At 46.0% G+C, this 20,913-nt stretch overlaps 1 protein-coding gene across 2 annotated transcripts in view; it reads right to left on the bottom strand.

Annotated features, from left to right (window-relative positions):
• The window catches only part of VIT (vitrin), a 125,154-nt gene that overhangs the window by 32,861 nt on the left and 71,380 nt on the right, over positions 1–20,913 (bottom strand). For both annotated transcript variants that reach the window (XM_040224630.1, XM_040224629.1), the window contains 2 exons: positions 16,661–16,852; positions 1,348–1,392 (listed from right to left, as the gene is read on the bottom strand). In XM_040224630.1, coding sequence (XP_040080564.1) covers positions 1,348–1,392; positions 16,661–16,852 — 237 coding nt within the window. The remainder of the gene's footprint in view (positions 1–1,347; positions 1,393–16,660; positions 16,853–20,913) is intronic.

Below are 20,913 nucleotides of genomic sequence, written 5' to 3'. Positions count from 1 at the left end.
CATCTGAGGAGATAAGAATGAATGAATATTTACAGACAGTGCAATAGAGACACAGCACTCCTCTGGGTGCTTACGGGCATTTGAAGTCAAGTGTGTTCAGATCTGTCTTCTACAGCCCCTTAGCTTAATCTATCTGAGCCTTAGCCTTATCTGAAAGCATTAAGCACTTTGCCAGTGTAAATTATCCCTCTGTACAGTTCTGAAAATCTTGAGGTCAGGGATGAGTCTCACCCATCACATAAACCTTCCCTGTGGTCCTCAGTCAATATTCAGTGACTGAGTTGATGAACAAAGATGAGTGAGACCAAGGACGGGGTTGGGTGTAGACCGGAGAAGAGATGAGATACTAGCAGCTCAAACAAACAAGAGGGTCTACCCTGCAGCCTGTCCCCTCCTGCAGGCTGAGACCAGATGCAGAAACAAAAGGATTAGTGCTTTGAGAGGGCATGTGTGTATGTGAACTGAATTTCAGCTTCAGGGTTTTCTTTAGAGCTGTTTACCTGGGAGCCACATTCACAAATGTTTCATATAAGGAAATAAAGACAATAGTCTTTTAAGGCTTAGAAAGGCCAATGAGTTTCTCGGCAGAGTGTAATTGCAGCACCGGAAGTGAGTCTCCTGTTTTTGGGATGCTGGGGAATGCCCGCCAAGAATCCCCCACCTCCATGGAGGAAGGTGCTCAGGACTCCACTCTTGGGTGGGGTGAGCTTTCTCTTGGCTTTGTTAGTTTTTCCAATTTGCAAAGCACATGATTTCATCTTCCCATTAAAGGTCAGCTTGCTCATCCCACTTCCTCAAATCATTAAAAAAATTCACTAATGGCATTTCTCAGCCAGGAGTCCTGGGAGGGGAAGAAATACACGTCCAGAGGCCCAAGTCCTCTCCTCCATTTCCCTCCGCCTGCCCCCAAACCAGCAAAATCTGTCCTTGCACCAAGAGTCTGAAACTGTGTTTGCTGTTGGAGTTTTAAACACTTTAATGTAGTAAATAGGGAACAACATTCATTCATGTGAAGAAAAAACCTGAATCTCATTTGCAAAGAAGGAAGAAGAAATAGAAGGAAATTAAGGTGTGTGCCCAGATGGAGTGAGGGTCTAACCCATTTTGGGGGCTGGGAACTCACTGCCTTCTGTCTTCACATTTCTTTCCCTCTCTGTGAATCCAGTCTTGTCCCTGACCCAGTCCTCCTGTGGGGGTTTCAGTGGGCCCTTTGCCTGGCCACCAGATACCTAACGTTGGAGGTGACACTGGAGGAATCTTCTGTAGCAGATTTGACCTCTGTGCCATTTGCTGTAATCCTAAGAATCTTGATCTAGTCATGGCCAGAAGGATGGGCTGTATAATTACCTGCATCGAGAAGGACTGATTCAGGTTTCCACAAGGCAGGTTCCCCTGATTTTCAGGATTAAAGGAAAAAACATTCATTAGTTAGATGAAACCAGCAGAAGCCCTCAGGTGAACTGCCAGGATGATAACATTTTCTAATTATGGCAGAAAGCTTAGTAAAGAAACCCAAGACCAGACTTTGGGATGAAGCAACCTGAAATCTGTGTGATTTTCTTATTTAAAGTTCTTAAAGTCAGAGACAAAAACATCTTTACTCTGTTCTTCCTTTCACTATGCACCAATAACCGTGGAATGATAGCAGTCCTGAAATTCAAGGGGAACTGAAAGCTCATGCAATTTGAAGAACCACCATTTTTGCTGTTCAGTCGCTCAGTCGTGTCCAACTCTTTGTGACCCCATGGGCTGCAGCCCACCAGGCTTCCCTGTCCTTCATCATCTCCTGGAGCTTGCTCAAACTCATGTCCATTGGGTCAATGAAGCCATCCAACCATCTCATCCTTTGTCGTCCCCTTCTCCTCCTGCCTTTGATCTTTTCCAGCATCAGGGTCTTTTTCCAATAGGTCGACTCTTCACATCAGGTGACCAAAGTATTGGAGCTTCAGCATCAGCCCCTCCAATGAATATTCAAGGTTTGACTGGTTTGATCTCCTTGCAGTCCAAGGGACTCTTAAGAGTCTTCTCTAACACCACAGTTCAAACGCATCAATTCTTTGGCTCTCAGCCTTCTTTATGGTCCAACTCTCACATCCATACATGACTACTGGAAAAACCATAGCTTTGACTAGATGGACTTTTGTTGGCAAAGTTAATCTCTGCTTCTTAATACGCTGTCTAGGTTTGTTATAGCTTTTCATCCAAGGAGCAAGCATCTTTTAATTTCATGGCTGCAGTCCATCTGCAATGATTTTGGAGCCCAAGAAAATAAACTCTGTCACTGTTTCCATTGTTTCCCCATCTATTTGCCATGAAGTGATGGGACTGGATGCCATAATCTTTGTTTTTTGAATGTTGAATTTTAAGCCAGCTTTTTTTAAAAATATTTTTTTTATGTGGGCCATTTTTAAAGTCTTTTATTGAATTTGTTAGAATATTGTTTCTGTTTTATGTTTTGGTTTTCTGGCTGCAAGGCATATGGGATCCTAGCTCCCTGGCCAGGGATTGAACCTGCACCCCTTGCATCGGAAGGTGAAGTCTTAACCACTGGACCACCAGGGAAGTCCCTTAAGCCAGCTTTTTCACTCTCTTCTTTCACCTTCATTAACAGGCTCTTTATTTCTTCTTTGCTTTCTGCAGTAAGGGTGGTGTCATCTGCATATCTGAGGTTGTTGATATTTCTCTTGGCACTCTTGATTCCAGCTTGTGCTTCATCCAGCCTTGCATTTCTCATGATGTACTCCGCATATAAGTTAAATAAACAGGGTGACAATATACAGCTTTGATGTACTCCTTTCCCAATTTTGAACCAGTCCATTGCTCCAATGCAACCCATTAACCTGCTTCAATAACATCTCTACCAAGTGAGTGGCTGGCGGGTGCTTGAATACCTCCAGAGACAGGGAACTTATTACTTTAGCAACAACAAAAATAGAGCATTTCTTCTTGGACTATTGAGACTTTGAAAAAACTTTTCTTTATGCCAGTCTGAAACCTTTATCCGCCATCCATCCGTCTGTTCTTCATCACACTTAATCACGTGTGTGCATTCAGTCGTGTCCAATTCTTTGTGACCCTATGGACTATAGACTGCCAGGCTCCTCTGTCCATGGAATTTTCCAGGCAAGAATACTGAAGTGCGTTGCCATTTCCTCCTGCAGGAGATCTTCCTGACCCAGGGATCGAACTCGCATCTCCTGCACTGCAGGCAGTTTCTTTACTGCTGAGCCATCACGGAAGCCCCATCACACTTAATATGCACCCAAAATATGCCCATTATCATTCCGGGTACATTTGCCTCCTCCATCTATTTGTGTTTCTTCCCTTGGAACCACACAGAACAAATCTGGCCCCTTCAGGGAGTAGGCAGTCCCCTCATTTCCTGAGGCTTGGCTTCTCCCCGCGCGCCTGAAGCAGAATGGACCAAAGCGGCAAACGCCCTTCACCGCACACCAGTGCTGATGCAGTGGCAGGGGTGGTCAGGAAGTGAACTTTCTTATGCCATAGTCCCTGATCTTTTGGGGGAGTATGTCTGGAAGGGACTTAAGGGGCAGCAAAACATATTAGGAAGCCTCATAAGGACACCCACATGGCTATTTTTCTCCTCCTTCCCACCCCCTCTTCCCACCTTCAGCTCACAAGGCTAAGAGCGTAACCAACTGTTTCATTTCTTAAAGGCCATCAGCGTTGCAGCACACTTCAATTAGCACACTCAGATGAAGTGATATTCTCCTTTACATGATTCAGTGATGCCAGGCTATTGTGAAAGGCAAGTCTGTGCTCTTGTAGATTCTGGGTTCATGGTGAAAAGTGAGTTTAATTTGACTCAGCCATTAACCAGGTGTAGGACCTTGAGCAAGTCACATACCCTCCATGAACAGCAATTTCTTTTTGAGTAATATTAGCAGTTTGGGTGGGATGATCTCCAAGTTCAAAATATTTATGATCTATATGTTTTAAGTATTCAGCTTCTTTAGCCTCATTATTCTATCGCCACCTACCGGCAAAACTATACACTTTGCCCTTTTCCTTAAAAAAAAAAAAAGAAAGAAAAAAGTTCTGGTGACATCTCAGTTTTTGTCTAAGGCTTTCAGCACCCTTGGGTGTAAGGAAAGATTAGAATGCTGGGTGCTCTGTTACTTTAGTAGGAGTTGAACAATTTTCTGACATGAAGTAATGAAGCGGTGGGACTGGATGCTATGATCTTCGTTTTTTGAATGTTGAGTTTTAAGTCAGCTTTTTCACTCTCCTCTTTCACCTGACATGAAGGATTTTCCCAAGTCTCTTATTCTGTCCTGGAGGCCTGTCCTCTATCTGTGTCACTTTAACTTGCTTGGGAAAAGTTTGAATCAAATCACTTTCACCCAAAAGCTGAAGGCTGAAAAAATATTTAGACAGCTCATACTTGGTGCTTTGAGCTTGGTGGTGATGAGAAGTAGATTTGTGAGGACGTTTGTGTTCTGGTGTCGAGGGCATGGTGTGGGGCCAACAGAAGACTATCCTGAGTCTGCCAAAGACAAGCTGGGGGGCCGAGGGGCTTGCCTGCCTTCTCTGACCTTCAGTTTTCTCCTGTGTAAACTGAGAGCACGAGCACTTGTTCTGCCCTGCCTCACATGAAGACTGCTGCTGTTTAGTTGCTAGGTTGTGTCCACCTGTTTGCGACCGCATGGACTGTAGCCTGCCAGGCTCCTCTGTTCATGAGATTTCCCAGGCAAGAATACTGGAATGGGTTTCCATTTCCTCCTCCAGGGCATCTTCTTGATGCAGGGATCAAACCCGTGTCTTCTGCTTGACAGTTGGATTCTCTGCCACTGACCCACCTGGGAAGCTCTCATATGAAGGTAAATGTCTATAAAATCACTCTAAAAAGGGTGAAAGGCACTTGTAAAGAAACAGCTAATAATTCTTGTGACTGTGCTGGCTCCGTCATCTTATAGATACAGTCGGTGTCTATGGGAGGTATTGGTCTTGAACACGCACTGACCAAGCCCAATGTGAGCATTACATCAGAATAACCATGTGGGTCGGGGACAGCCGTGATCCCACTTTACAAGTGAGAAAACTGACACACGGGGAATGGCAGAGCAGAGTATTAGACCCAGGCAGGTAGGCTCTCCCTGTGATACTCACTACCTGTTTATGACAGGCGGCATCATTGTTGCTTCCGAATCTCAGGGTTCTGGAGGTGGGGGTGCACCACAGAGAAGCCAGGCCTGGAATGTCACATGAAGAAGGAGGGCCCAGAACATCCCTGGTTTAAGATCCATGGCGACCTTTGCACTGGTTACGGCTCGTACTGTTCCCTGAACATCTAGAGCTTACCAGCCTGGAATCCAACGGGAGTCATGGCAATGGCCCTTAGGGCTCTCGAGTTTTATGGGCCAGACCCACAGGTGGCCCCTCAGCCACGGCCTCTCCCCAGGGACTTCCGCTGCAGTTTTTAGCAGGAGGCGTCAGTCTGAGGGGCAGCAGCCTCTGGAGCCAGGGGGCTCCACATACCTCCCTTCCAGGGCCTGGCCTCGTGCCAGCAGCTCCACATTTGAGGGTGACTGGAGAAGGCTGGGGACACTCAGAGGTCCTGGGCATGGGCATCAGGCCAGCAAAACATCCGCAGCCCTGCGTTTACAGATGGGTTCCCCTCCAAAGCTCTGCGTGGGACGTTTGTTTGGGAGCTGGCAACCTCTTCTCATGGAAACGACATCAACTCTGTGGTTAGGTTTCCAGGCCAGTGAAGCTTATCTGATCAAACAGAGCTCAGGGTACCGTGAAGCTACCTCCGATGGTTCCAAGGAAAAGTCCCTGAGTTCTAGCCTCAATCTTCCTGAGTGTTCCACCCGTCCCTCCCCTGGGGGCACAGCAGGAGCAGCCAGGCCAGCCAGAGTGGACTTAGAGGGTCCTGGTCAGGGGGTAAGGGTATGCCTGTGGGGGCAGGAGGAGGCGGTGGCATCACTGATGAGTCTGGAGGTGGGGAGTATGGGACCTGCCAAGGCAGAAGTTTCAGCCCCAGAATATTAGAATCTGAAAATATTTGAGTCATCTTTTAGTTCTAACACATAGCACAGTATCTCAGTACATTAAAAAAAAAACAAACAGTTCCCCTGCCATGAAGGTGGTGACTTAAACTGGGGACATGTTAAGTTACATCTGTGAGCAGACGGCATAGCGCGAGGAGGAAGCAGGACTCACTCAGGGTCCTAAGTTCGGGGTCCTGTGCAGGAGAGGGTGAAATATTAAGGCTGATGGCCATACTATTAGGTCTGTACATAGCTGCTTGTGTCTGTTAATGCATTGGCCTCAACACGGATGGTGTATTTAGTGGGGCTCAGGAGATTCCATCCCATGCGATATAATTTTATCAGTGACTGGAGAGGAGACGGCTGGCGTATTAATCAATTTGGTGGATGACAGAGAAGGAAGGCCAGCTAATGATGATGGAAGGCTAGTTAATACATTCAGTGACAGAATTAAGATTCAGGAAGACTGCAGCACACTAAACTAAGGGAGGGTTTAATAGAGTTTAGTGTGATATTCTAACCGGGGGCAAAAACTCAACTGCACCAGGACAGCGCTGGGGTGACCCGCTTCTCTAGAAATACGTGAGAAAAAGCCCTGGGAACCTGAGCAATTGCCAGTTCAGTAGGAGATGAGCTGATGAGGAGACAAAGCCTCCCCCACATGGAACTTGGGATGTTTTCAAGGAACCAGAGTATTTAGAGCGAGAGAGGCAGTTCCCTGGCACAGCCCTCTAGGCAGCGTGTCCTGCTCTGAGTGCCTGCTCTGAGTCACCACCAATAGACTGAGGTTTAGCCGGAGGGTGTGCTGCTGAGTCACGTAAGGACCTGTTGGAAGTCTAAGAGAAATTTGTCCCAGAAAAGACGAGATGCAAAGGGGGACATGAAGGCTACTTTCATATACGTGAAGGACTCTCAAATTTATTATTTTAACAAATACTGAAGATCCTCATAGAGCCTTTGTGTTGGTTACATCTATTACTGCTTTTTCTCATATTAGAAATTAAAACTGTGTATCCTCTCATTTAAAACAGACTACCTATCCATTTATTTCACTATTCATTCACTTAAAAATAACCACAAACCTATTTATTCTAACATTTTCTAATGGAAATAACTGCTTCCTAAAACAAAAGAATTCAATGGGAAGAGTGGCAGGTATCTCCACTGTCTGATATAATAGAAGACAGCTCAAATCTGATGTCAGTTCCTTCAGTCCACCTGTGGCGATATGTCATTTTTGTTGAAGAGTTTGAAGAAAATTTGGCCTCAGTTATAGAGGGAGCGAAGAGAGGGCCTCAAAGAAGCCCTGAAAGCAAAGTTCTTGGACCACAAAATGAGAAGTAGTAGTTTAGACACATTAGGAGCAACCAGGCTTAAGTTCTAGATAGCACATCCAACAGTGGGCCTGGGAAGCTCTGGGCCCCTCACATAGTTATCCTACACAGGGCAAAGTCTTCCCTGCTGGCACAGTGGTAAAGAACTTGCCTGCCAGTGTGGGGGACGTGGGTTTGATTCTTGGATTGGGAAGATCCCCTGGAGAAGGAAATGGGAACTCTCTCCAGTATCCTTGCCTGGGAAATCCCATGAATAGACAAGACTGGCGGGCCATGGGTTCAAAAAGAGTCAGACACAACTGAGTGACTAAGCAACAAAAAGCACAGGGCAAGGCCTCTGTCTGCCACATCACAAGGGATTCAGTTGTTTGGTGGGAAATCAGACCAGATCCACTTTGCTTTATTTTTTCAATGTGGCATTAAGTAAATATTTTAATGGGCTGTGATTACAGGACAGAGATCACTAAAGTACATAGAAGGTTAAAAACAAGACTTCTGAACTGATCTGAAACGCCAACACATAAAAGTCTGAAAATGGGTAGGATGAGGAAGCTGGAGCGAGCTACAGCCCCTGACCTAGCTGCCCTGCACTTCAAAACAGAGCCATTGCTGTGCTGTTCATTACAGACAGACCAGAAGCACTTATACAGTTAATTCTATGATCTGAGGATCTTCTAGCTGAGAAGTTGGCTGACTATCTGACATGCAGGATTTTGTCGGAAGTGAGAGCCAGGTGAAGATCCCGTGTGCCAGTGGCTCCCCTATCTGCAGAAGCTAGCTCTGGGCTTTGAGATTTGTGCAGGCCTGAGCACCAGAGCCTCCTGATGAAAGTGAAAGAAGAGAGTGAGAAAGTTGGCTTAAAACTGAACATTCAGAAAACTAAGATCATGGCATCTGGTCCCATCACTTCATGGCAAATAGATGGGGAAATAGTGACAGATTTTATCCTTTTGGGCTCCAAAATCACTGCAGATGGTGACTGCAGCCATGAAATTAAAAGATGCTTGCTCCTTGGAAGAAAAGCTATGACCAACCTAGATAGCATATTAAAAAGCAGAGACATTACTTTGCCAACAAAGGTCCATCTAGTCAAAGCTATGGTTTTTCCAGTAGTCATGTATGGATGTGAGAGTTGGACTATAAAGAAAGCTGAGCACCGAAGAATTGATGCTTTTGAACTGTGGTGTTGGAGAAGACTCTTGAGAGTCCCTTGCACTGCAAGGAGATCCAACCAGTCCATCCTAAAGGAATCAGTCTGAATATTCATTCGAAGGACTGATGTTGAAACTGAAACTCCAATACTTTGGCCACCTGATGCGAAGAACTGACTCATTGGAAAAGACCCTGGTGGTGGGAATGATTGAAGTCAGAAGGAGAAGGGGATAACAGAGGATGAGATGATTGGATGGTATCACCGATTCAACGGACATGAGTTTGAGTAAATTCTGGAAGTTGGTGATGGACAGGGAGGCCTGGCGTGCTGTAGTCCATGGGGTTGCAAAGAAATGGACACGGCTGAGCAATTGAACTGAGTACCTTGGGCGAGCAGAAGTCCCAAGAGCACCCTGCCTTGGGGAGGGTCTGACTGCTCAGAGCCAAGTTGCAGAGGTGATAGTGGAGTGGGAAGAGCAGTGGAAAAGAGTAGGGTTTGAGGGAGAAAGGAGCTGGGACCATCAGTGTGGTCAGTGAGATGGAGCCTTAGTTACTAGGAGCACAAAGAGAGTAGATGAGAAAGGGAGACTCAGGGCTGGAGACCCAGGCAGTAAGGCTATAAAAGGTTATGAAAAGGGAATGGGATCAAATGCTAAAAAACAGTCTTGGGTTGTTGGGCAGGAAGAAATAGGAGCCAGAGGTCAAATAAGTACCTTGTTGCCATCACCCCCCCAAGCCAAGTCTGATTCTCATGGGGTGTCTGGGCATTTGTACTGTGTCCCAGAGGCAGGTCCTGGGATGGCAGGATGGGGCCTAGCCTGCCCAAATGAGGGACCTCTCCAGTAGTCCCAAGCCCCTGGGAGCCCCAGGGCATCTTGACTGGTAGAGACATACCTCTGACACTGAGAAGGGACACTGAGATCGGACAGAGCAAAGAGATGGTTATTGGAGGTTAAAAGCTGGGCCTGACCTGGAGGTGAGCTGTAGGGGCCAGCACTGTGTGGGAGACGGTGTTTGTAGACGCAGCAGAGCAAGGGTGGTAAGCAGCCAGCAGCCTTGCCAGGCTTCTGGCTTCAGAGACTCCTGCTGTTGGATACCCCAGGGGGTGGGATTAGACAGGGTCAGCTGATTAACATGCAATCAGCAATCTGTTTTCTTCTTTTATTTTGCCCCCTGATGAAAGTGCCCTCATTCAGATTTTCCTTGGAAGTCAGCCTTCCTCTCTGTGGTTGGTTCTACTTTGAGGGTTGCAGAGAAGGCCAACAGCACTAAAGGAAACTGTGCCCATGCTTGACTGCCTGAATGACTAATCCCCCGGGCCTGTTAAGGTCTAAAGAGGCCTCGGAGTCCTTGGCCTGCCCAGAGATCTGATTCTTAAGCCTTTTGTCCTGAACATCAGCATGTACATTGGCAAAGAGGCAATTGGGAAGCCATAGAAGCTCTCAGTCCTGTCCAGGGGACTCCTTGGAGCCCCTGCTCCCATCTGGCATCAAAGCAAAACAGAATCTGCAGTCTCAAGGGATCTTTTTAACATGTGGAGGACAGGTACCTCTAGCAAGAGAAAGACCTGGACTCTTCTCCTTCCTTGTGTGTCGAGGCTATAAAGGAAACTGTTAAGTCTGTCAGCTCATGGCCCAGGCCCCAGGCAGAGTTTGTGGAAAGCATCTAACCGGGCTAGATTCTCCTTTCTCATCTCTGCAGGCCTCAACAGCCTCTCAGAGAAGAGAACTTGTTTCGTGTGTCTGCATCCCCATTTCCTGGGCCAAACCTTGAAGAAATGCACACAGAAGTGAAAATAAGGGAGCCAGGGAGTGTCATGATTCCTGGGAGAATTGCTGGAGGAGAAAGGATGATTTCTGTCCCCTGTGTCACAGAAGCACTCGAGCAAAATTGTCTCTGCCCTTTCCTGGGAAATGATAAAGGCTTCTTTGACCCAAGTTCCTCAAGGATAAACCCCAGAGAGTATCCCTTTTCAAGTTTATAAGAGCCTAGTCACCGAATCCTTAGGAATTTCTATTACAACCTCCGAAAAATTTGCCTCAAGGGAGTGGCGCTTTGCTTATTTAATGGCTTCCTTACAAGTTGGGCCCTTGAACAGTATCTTTTGTTGACATATCTGGTTTAATGATTTCTGTTCAAATCTGAGTCAAATGACAAGGATTTGGAAAGACAACCTCCATGTAAACAAGCTTAACTTCCTCCAGTAGCTAGAAAGGTGAGTTCAGGTTCTCACCTGGATTAGCTTGGTGGCTATTTTGGCTGTTAATATAGGTAGTGGCTCAGATGGTAGAGTCTGCCTGCAATGCAGGAGACCTGGGTTTGATCCCTGGCTTGGGAAGATCCCTGAGAGAAGGAAATGGCAACCCGCTCCAGTATTTTTGCCTGGAGAATTCCAGGGACAGAAGAGCCTGATGGGCTACAGTCCACGGGATCAAAAAGAGTCAGATAAGACTGAGTGAAAAGATTTTCTGATTTGTAGGTGGTGATGGACCAGAGATCTATAATAACATTTGACTGGCTAGAGCATGAATTTTAATTTAACTCTTCTCATTCTTTCCATGATTCATCCTAGCAAGATATTACCAAGGTGAGAACCAAGGTAAAGCTTTGTCCTTGTGTGGCCTGAATCTGCTCTGGAGGAGGCATTGAAATGGGGGGAAAAAGGATTTAACTCAAAACACTGACTGAAAATTCCAGGTAACAGTAGCCCTTGCACTCCACAACTGTCAAAGCATCTTTTACTAAAGTGCCATATTTCTTTATACTTCATTATTCTTATAATAATTCAGCTGTGCCTCTCCTGAGGGAGTTACAGTAATTCCTCAATAGAAATGTCACTTAACATTTAGCAGTTTGCTTAAACTGCATTAACATGGTATTGATGCAAACAGCATTAGCTTTCAGTCATTTTTAAGGGTACACAATGGGTTATCCTTAATTACTCCATGGGAGAATTGAATACGTTTCAGCATTCATTATTCACTGGGCAATTTTTCTGAAGCAAGGTTTTTAAAAGGGCAGAGAGAGATGGGAGATTCTGTGAAGAGAGCTGCAAAGTTTGTTTTAGTGGGGAGAGCGACCACATAAAAACTGGCTGAGGGAAAGAACCAAGTTTCATGGAAGGGGAGAGATAAGAGGTCATGGGAAAACATCAGTTTTTCTTAGAATCAAATTTATCCACCTTAACTTTTCATTCCTTTTGTCTTTGTTCCAATTGTTGTTGTTATTGTTCAGTCGCTAAGTTGTGTCTGACACTTTGCGACCCCCATGGATGGCAGCACACCACTCTTCCCTGTCCTTCACTATCTCCCAGAGTTTGCTCAAACTCCTATGCATTGAGTTGGTGATGCCATCCAACCATCTCATCCTCTGTCGCCCCCTTCTCCTCTTACCCTCAATCTTTCACAGCATCAGGGGCTTTTCCAATGAGTCAGTTCTTTGCATCAGGTGGCCAAAATATTGGAGTTTCAGCTTCAGCATCAGTCCTTCCAATGAATATTCAGGACTGATTTCCTTTAGGATGGACTGGTTTGATCTCCTTGCTGTCCAAAGGACTCTTAAAAGTCTTCTCCAGCACCACAGCTCAAAGGTGTCAGTTCTTCAGTGTGCAGCCTTCTTTATGGTCCAACTCCCACATCCATACATGGCCACTGCTGCTGCTGAGTCACTTCAGTCGTGACCGACTCTGTGCGACCCCATAGATGGCAGCCCACCACATTCCCCCGTCCCTGGGACTCTCCAGGCAAGAACACTGGAGTGGGTTGCCGTTTCCTTCTCCAATGCATGAAAGTGAAAAGTGAAAGTGAAGTTGCGCAGTCGTGTCTGACTCTTAGCAACCCCATGGACTGCAGCGCACCAGGCTCTTCCGTCCATGGGATTTTCCAGGCAAGAGTACTGGAATGGGGTGCCATTGCCTTCTCCATATGGCTACTAGAAAAACCATAGCTTGAGCTATATGGACCTTTGTTGGCAAAGTGATGTCTCTGCTTTCTTGTTCCAGTTATTTGGACACAAACTCAAAATAGCTCTGTTTTCTAATTATAAAGTGGGCACGTGCTCACTATCAACATATCCACTGTGGGTAATAAAGAATCATCTGCAATCCCTCTATCCAGCAGTGGCTGGTTTACAATTTTGGTATACAGTGTTCTATTCCTTTTTCTGTGCACATATTCTCATGTGCAAAACATAATTATAACACATGAGATTGGTAGCCATCCTGTTTTGTAGCTTGCTTCTTTGACTTAACAACCTGTCACAGACCAATCTTCTCTTGTCAGGAAGTATGCATATTTTAATAGCTGCATAGTGACTTTTTAACCATTCTGACAATGAACAATTAAATTGTCTCCACTTATTTTTCTATCATGAACAACATCTATGTCCAGGCTTCTTTTGACTTTGGCTGATAATTACCTTGGGATATATTCCTGTAAGTGCAAATGCTGGGTCATTTCTCCACACTGTTGCCCAAACTGTGTTTTTATCAATTTCTAATGTGAATTGGTGAAAGCTGACACCTTACTGTTTACTTTGAGTGTATTTGATTCCTGGTGAACATCTGTTATATTCATTGGCTATTTGTAGTTCTTCCTCCATGGCCTGCCTGGTCATAACCTTCACCCATCTTTCTTTTGGAATGTTTGTTTTACTGTTTTATAAGACTGGATTTTAAGAAAAATCTCCTCCTGATACCTTAAGGAAGATAAACATTCAGAGATGAGATGCATGTTGGTGAGAAGGGAAATTGCATGTGGAAGGGTCGGGCTTTTTATGGATACTGGTTCCTTCCTGTCCCAGGTTTCACCACTTCTTCCTTAGTGGACCTTGGTCAGGGGGTGGCTTGGAGTAGAAACGTGTGTCACCGGCCCTTCCACCAGGTGGCGCTCCGCTCCTCTCTGAGGTTTACCCTTTATTGTGGACACATCTGATGATGTGTTAGATTAGCTGAGGCATCCCGGGCACTTCTTGAGATAAACCTGACCAGAAAACAATGCTGGGCCAAACCACACTCTACCTTCCAAACCGCAGTAGATTCAGTGGACCCTGCAGCTGGACCTAAGGCATCGTCCATTGTTTCCAGAGCCCTTTCCTCAGCATAAGCAGGGAACTGGTTCTCCAGGCTGCCCCCTCTGGTCCTGGGAAGCAGCACTCTGACTGCCTGGCTTCACTAGGTGCCGACATTCCTACCCCACCGGCCTGTCGCATGAACGGTCTCGCCTCTGCTCTGAGTCACTGCCACTCTAGGTCTTGGCTCCCCCAGGAAGCCTCAGCCTTCTCTTGTTCTGTACTCCTCTCTGTCTTGTTAGGTTTGCACAATTGCAGGTCAGTTAAGAGGCTGAGATGTGACCTTGGTGTCCAGCCCCATCTTCCTGGGAGTCCTACTACCTGCATCAGCTTCTCTTCATGAGCTGAGAGAGCCCCTTTCTTTCCTTGCTGCAAAGTTTCGACTCTCCTGGACTCCCTCCCCTGCCTGTGTCCACTCTGAAAGGTAGCTCTTGAGCTCATCGGAGAGCAAAGATGACTCCGAGACCCCCAAAAGCAGGCTGCTCCTGCTCTGCCTCGCACTTCTTAGGTGTCCTGCTGCAGGGGTCTTGGGGGATCTTGGTAGGATATCTTCACCGACATGGCCCCAGACCCTGGAACGGCGCCTGACACACAACGGGCACTCAAGAAATGCTTTTGAAGGAATACGTGAATTAGGTTTTGCTTCAGTGCCCCACCTACAGTCACTTCTAGAATCTTTTGACTACAGTCACATACATGAAAGGAAAAAAAATTCACAAATGCATCAATAGCGACTTACTTGTCCATCAGCAGGAGAGTTGCTCTCATCATTTAATAGAATATTTTCAGCTATTTGAAGAAATAAGTTATCTATATATTAAATATTATTTAGCACAGTTGGGCTAAAATATCACAGCGAATATCTACAGCCAAGCATTAGGATAGGCATTCATGAGAGTAGATTGGTGGTTATCTAGGGCCAGTGGGGGAGGCCTTTAGGGGGATGTGGTAAGTGACTGTCAGTGAGTGTGGGGTTTCTTTTTGAGGTGATGAAAATGTTTTAGAACTGACTGTGGTGATGGTCACACTACTTTGAGTACACTGAAAATCATTGAACTGAATATTTTAAATGAGTGAATTGTACGGTAGGCAAAAAGTATCTCAAGAAGGCTGTTATTTGAGAAAAAAAAAACAGACATAGGCATTCAAACATGAGTCTTCACTCTTCTTCATTCCTACGGAAAATCCTTTGAGTAAACTATTCACATTTTAAAAAGTCCTCTCTTCCTGCCTCCCTCCCCAGTTTGGCTCCTCTCGTAGCAATTAGGGCGCAGGCTACACAGAGCGCTTACCCTGGATATTTGTCTAGGAGTCTGTGGGGCAGCACAGACGTGGGTGCTGGACCGGGATGAAGCGCAAACTGATGGGCTGTGAGGCCGCTGCCCGAAGCTTGTGTCCCCAAGCCAGGAATAGGGAAGCTTTGCCAGGCTGGGAGCCACTGCTTCAAGTTGCTTGAGGTTTTCCACAAGCAAAAGGCCCAACTTGTAAAAGGATTTCCAAGCTCCCAGTGTAGCAAAGTAAATATGCCCCAGGCTTAATTATATGTGTTATGTAAAAATTGCCATCCTCTAAGGAGACACCAGGAGCAAGCAACTCACTCAGCTACTCACAAGTCTTTAGAAGAATCAAGATGATGGGGTAGTGTGTTAATATATTTCAGAAATGATTTTTGTGGCATTTTATTTGGGGACTTTATGTTATAGCTTCTTCCATGAGCCGTGCATCGGATGGAATAATAATAATTCCTATTTTATAGAACTGTTGGGAAGATTAATGTGTGCAGGGCTCCTGGCACAGGGAGAGAATGGTCTGTGCATTCTGCAATTGTTTATTACTAATCAGAGCAGGAGTTGGCTGTGTCTAGACCCTCTAATCTTGTCACCCTGTGCATGTCCAGGCAGGTCAAGGCCTCAGCTTCTGTGCCACATTAGTGCCTTGGGTGTTTGTTCATGGTGGAGATGCCTCCTGTTGCCGGGGCTGGGGGGTGGGGGGAGTGTCACGGGAGAGCTGGCTGCTGGTCGTGGAGCCCGGCTCTGCTGCTTCCCATCAGTATGACTAGGGGCCAGTTTCTTCCCCAATACGATGAATTAATCAAATTAGAAGCACTGTATCTGCTTTATAGGGTTGTTTTGAGGATTTAGTAGGCTAATATTTCTCAGGGGCTTAGAAGAGTGTCTAGCACACTGAAAGTGTTTGGATTTGTTGAATAGAAAGATGGCTAGAGAGCTGGGCTCTGACAGGGAAGAGGGAAGGGCTATGCTATGTGGCAGTGATGTTTGGAAGCTGGAGGTGAGGCTGAAAAGACCCAGTCCTGGGCACTTCCTCCTAGAAGTGAAAAAGGTGGGAGATATTTAGAAGTAGCCGAGACACAGCAACACCTGCTCTGTGGAATTTCCTACCCTCTTGCCAGAGTACCTTTAGGAATGAGATAGATGCTCACTGCCCAGGGTGCCTAACATAGAAGACTGTGTAAAGCTGTTGTTTGGATTATCCAATGGGCTCCTAAGGTCGTGTTCGATGTAATACCAAGATTAATTCCATAAACTGGACTTTGGTAAAATCTAAAACATGATTTAAGAAATGGATACAAGTGGTAAGACAAAAGGCAGTCAGAAAAGAAATAAAAACCTGAGCTATCTGACTTTTGCTAAAGGAATTCTTTTTTGTTGTTGCCTGCTTCTAATATTTGAAGACTTCCAGGAGTATTCAGTTTGTCCCTTAAAACCCAACAGTGTTTACACAGGAATCTATTAGCCCTCCAACTGAGCTTTTGGAGAAATGGAGATTTTGCAATGGGAAAGTTTCACATAATAGCCTACCTTCCAAAGTACGATTAACAGCAGTCCTATTTTCAAATCTGTATTAAGTCCTTCTACATAGTTTGCTTAGCTTTTAGTTCAGTTTTGAATTATCATGAGCTCAATTTACCCCTTCATTTGGGAAGGCATGGGATACACCCCTGGCCCCGGTCTCAGGAGTTCTTCCCTTACCCAGCTCAAAACTCCATACACAGGCATTCAGAGAGGCTGTTGACCCTAAGAACCCAGCCTCCCACTTTTCTAGCACACGGCAGCATACAGTCCACCTACTGACCCAGGTCCTTGCTTCTCTGGCCTGTGGGCTGTGGTCGGAGGCCGCTGGCGGTAGAGCCTGCAGATGGGGAGGGCTTTGGCAAGGTGGTGTGGGTGGCCTCGATGGCAGTGGCCCCCGGTACCTGCGTCACAGTGACTGGCTGTGCTGCTGTCCCTGGACCTGATGGGCTCTGATCTGCTCTTGCAGTCTCACCTGTAAGAAAGTGGAATTACACTGGGGCTTACAGAATAGCTGGTAGGCTCTTCAGGACAGAAATAAGTAGTTCTTGGACACTAGCTATGAGCAAAGTCCTATGCTAGCTGCTGTAGGAGGCATGTACAATCTGGATGGAGGAATAACTCGATAAATGAACCAAAGATGAAATAATGATAAAATATTTAAAAGACAGCTCAAAATAATAGCCACATAAACAATGCTGAACATGATTAATCATCAAATTAATTTGCCATACACCAGAAGCAATGGTTCATGGATATATATGCTGTTTCAGTTAGTGTTGGCCTAGAAGTAAGGGGTGCTTTAGGGCTCTCACTGTTTTAGAGAATGTGTCTTAGATGCTTCAGTTTTGGTTCATGACTAGCCGACTAACTCCTCTAGGTCCCAGTTTCCTCATCTATAAAACGGGGTAACAGAACTAATCAGATGGTAAAGACCATCTCGTTTCTTCTTCTAAACATTACTCCTCATCCACATGTGATGATTTAGATTGCTTCCACAATTTTAAATAATCTGAATTTATTACAAATTATTTATGGATTTATATGAATTTTATTATGAATTATTTATGTTGAGGGCATGGAGGCAAGCGGCCCACTGGACCTTGGGATTGTATAGAGAACCATGTGTCTGCGTCAGAAGGAAACACCACATGGTCCCCAAAGTGAACAGCACCCCAGTCCTGGGAGGGAACAGCAGCCACCCTCACCTGTGCCTCTTGGACCCCATGGCAGGTGTGCCATCCTACATCTGTGCCTCTGTATTAGTTTCCTGGGGATGCTATAACCTTAAGCTCAGTGGCCTAAAATGACAGGAATGTAGTCCCTCAGAGTTCTGGAGGCAGAAAGCTGGAATCAGCATCACTGGGCTGACCTCCGTCCAGAAGCTCTAAGGTAGAATCTGCTTCTTGCCTCTTCTGTTTCCTGGCGGCAGTGGCATTCCTTGACTTGACACCCCGCCAGTCTTCAAGGCCAGCATCCTCAATTCACCGTCTGCTTTACTTTCATGCGACCTTCTCTTCCGTGTGTGTTAAATCTCCTTCTCCCTCCTCTTACGAGGATACATGTGATTGCATTGAGTTTCCCTGACAACCCTGCTCTCAGTCTAGGATCACCACCACGCCCCGCCCCCGCCATCTAAAGATCCTTAACTTAATCACATCAGCACAGCCTCCCAGCCTTTTTGCCCCTACCCCTTTCTTGCTGTGTAAGAAGACATCTGCAGATTCCAGGATTAGGATACGGATATCTTTTCAGGGGTTGCTTTTTCAGCCTATGACAGCATCCCAGCTCTAGTGTAACTCTGCTTAAGGATGAAGCATCTTTGGTACACAGAACAGCAGGCCAAGGGGGTAACATCTGAGATAGAAAGCTCTACACTCTGTGGGAACCACCCAGCCTCCTCTTGGACATGGCGCTGTGTGCTGGGCCATGTCAGACTGCAGCCCTGTCCAGACGTGCAGACAAACATGAGGTGGGGTTGGGTGTTCAGACCCACTGCCCAGCACTGTACTCGCCAGTTCCCCCACCCCCGACACTGTCACCTCCTGTGGGAGTCAGAGCATTGACCTGGGAGCACAGGTCAGCACAGAACACCCTGGAACTGAGCTGGAGTTTGGCCATTCTGTCTGCTCTTGCAGGCGCTAGCCTGGCAGGGCAGGAAGTGGATCCCGCATTTACCCTGATGCTAGCTAGCAGTTGGTCATCTTTAAATCCGCCTGGAGACTGTGCCAGACTAATTGCTAAAGAGCTGGCAGCGGCCTCAGGGGTTCAGCCAGTCTTCACGCCATCCTTGGGCAAAACTAAACCTGAGTGATTTATGATGTTTCCATTACTCTAAAGGAACTGAGCTTTCATAACAGGTCCTAGGGAAGTTTCTAATTTCTCCAAAGTACTCCTCTGTTATACCCTCTGGTAAATGCTACCAGGCATTAATGCATCTTTAGGGAGACACAGGCTCAGGTTCATACAGGGAAAAGCCATTTAATAGAATCACTCGTATATTTTATGAAATAAGATATATTACTAATTTGGAGAGAAATCTATAAATAAACTGACAGTACATTGTACTTGCAAATTATTAATTAAAGCACAATTAATTAAAAGAAAAACTTACTTGAAAATAGTGAATATTTTTGCCACTTTAAACTCATTAGATACTAAGGATCTGGATTATCTTTTTCTCCTACCATTGGCTAATTCTGAGGTTACCAACCTGCTTCCCTGCCAGTTTGCTTTTGCTGATATTGATTTGCTAGATAGCAAATAAAATATCCTGTGGACAGCCATTTATGTTATTTGCTTAGAACACAGATATTTTCAAGCATAAATAAATTTAACCAACAGAGCCATCTCCTTGGTCTTCCACATTCTTCCATGGAAGACCTAGTCATTTTTGCCTGCTCTCCTTCAAGGAATAGAACTGTCTCTAAGAGGGAGATAGAGAAAATACCCCAAATGATTCCGGTTGCTTATTGAATATAATGCCTGGTGTGACACCAAGTGAATTCTTCATGAGACCAGGTTCCTTTTGAGCAATTTGAAATAAAACTACCAAAAAATAGTTTCTTTGTACAGCTTCAGGTATGTGGAAGCTTAGGTTTTTTTTTCAAAGATTTTCAGGGAAAAACATTTCAAAACTTCCCTCAGACTCTTGACATATTATTCTTTGGACAAGGTCAAGAATAGCTCGAGACTCAACCACACCAAGGGGTCCCCCAGCTGCCTGTAGCTGGACATCCCTAGGATTGCGATGGGGGTGATCCAGGGCTCTATTCAGAGATTCTGATCCACTGAGCTAGGGTGGGCCCGGGAAATCTGATTGGAGAAGCATAGCCAGCTCCAGGCGCCTGGACTTTTGGCCTCAGCCCTCGCCAGCCTGGCCACGAGGCTTTCTCCAGTCTTCTGAGCCTGGCTCCCTTTGCTGTAAAGTGGGGATGGTCAGACCTACTTGGGGGCTGCTGTCACAGTTAGAGATCGTGTCTATAAGGGGGCTACACAGTGCTTGTCACACGGCAGACTTCTGGTAAATGCCAGAAGCTGACACCAGACACACCTGCCCCTCCCCCAGGGCAGGGTTGCGATGCTTGAGGGAATCATCCTAACCTGATTTATCTGTTCACTCCCATTCTAGGAGAGATCAGGAAGCATCTTGTTAGGGGCAGGTTGGGACCTGAGCAGCTGCTGGTCTGTGCATCTCCAGTTCTCCCTCTTCTTTCTGTTTCTAAAGGAATTTTATCACCAAAGAAAGAGTGGCAACCAAGGGGCCACCCTTTTTACTGTTCTCACTGGATTTTTTATTTGAATTGTTGAGACTCACTGCACGGTGGGACTGTCACTTGAAAGAGGTTCATCTAATTTTGAGGCTGGATAAGACCCCAGTATCTCTTTTATGCTGGAATCCTTACAGCTGAGCTCGGAGTCTGCCACCACATGTGCTCAATACATGGTTACTGAATGACTGAATTTAATTTTTCAGACTCAGACAACTCTGGATGGTCTTGTGATAAGAGGCTGATAGTGAGAAATGGAGATGGTGTCATGGGAGATATGGCTTTTGCTAGTTTTAAATGTGCATAGCAGCACTGGAATTCCCTGCTTGTCCAGTGGTTAGGACTCAGTGCTTTTACTGCCAAGGATCCAGGTTCAGTCCCTAGTTGGGGAACTAAGATCCCACAAGCAGGATGGTATGGCCAAAAAATATATGTACATAGCAGCACAGGGTGAGAAGGCGCCAGCTCCTCTGCATTCCTCCTGTGGTCAGGGAGTCAGGTCTGCTGGGTGGGCAGTGCCTAGCTGGCCACAGTGCAGGGTCAGAGAGAGAAGTTTTGGAACTAGTCTCTGCCATGCAGGACCTAGAAACCAACTGATCTGGCCATCTAAGTCACCACTGGTTGTGATTGGTTTCTCTCCCCTCCACTGCCTCTCCCCTCACCCTGACCCACTTCAGGGGGATGCCAGTAGAGTTCTAGTGTGGTCAAGGCCCATTAGAGTGGCACCCTTGGGGTATCTGAAATGGGGGTGTCCTGGTGCTCTGCC

Source organism: Oryx dammah, unplaced genomic scaffold, assembly GCF_014754425.2.
Source record: "Oryx dammah isolate SB20612 unplaced genomic scaffold, SCBI_Odam_1.1 HiC_scaffold_25, whole genome shotgun sequence".
Lineage (NCBI taxonomy): Eukaryota > Metazoa > Chordata > Mammalia > Artiodactyla > Bovidae > Oryx > Oryx dammah.
The sequence above is the reverse complement of the archived record's forward strand: the minus strand, read 5'-3'. Positions and strand labels throughout refer to the sequence as shown.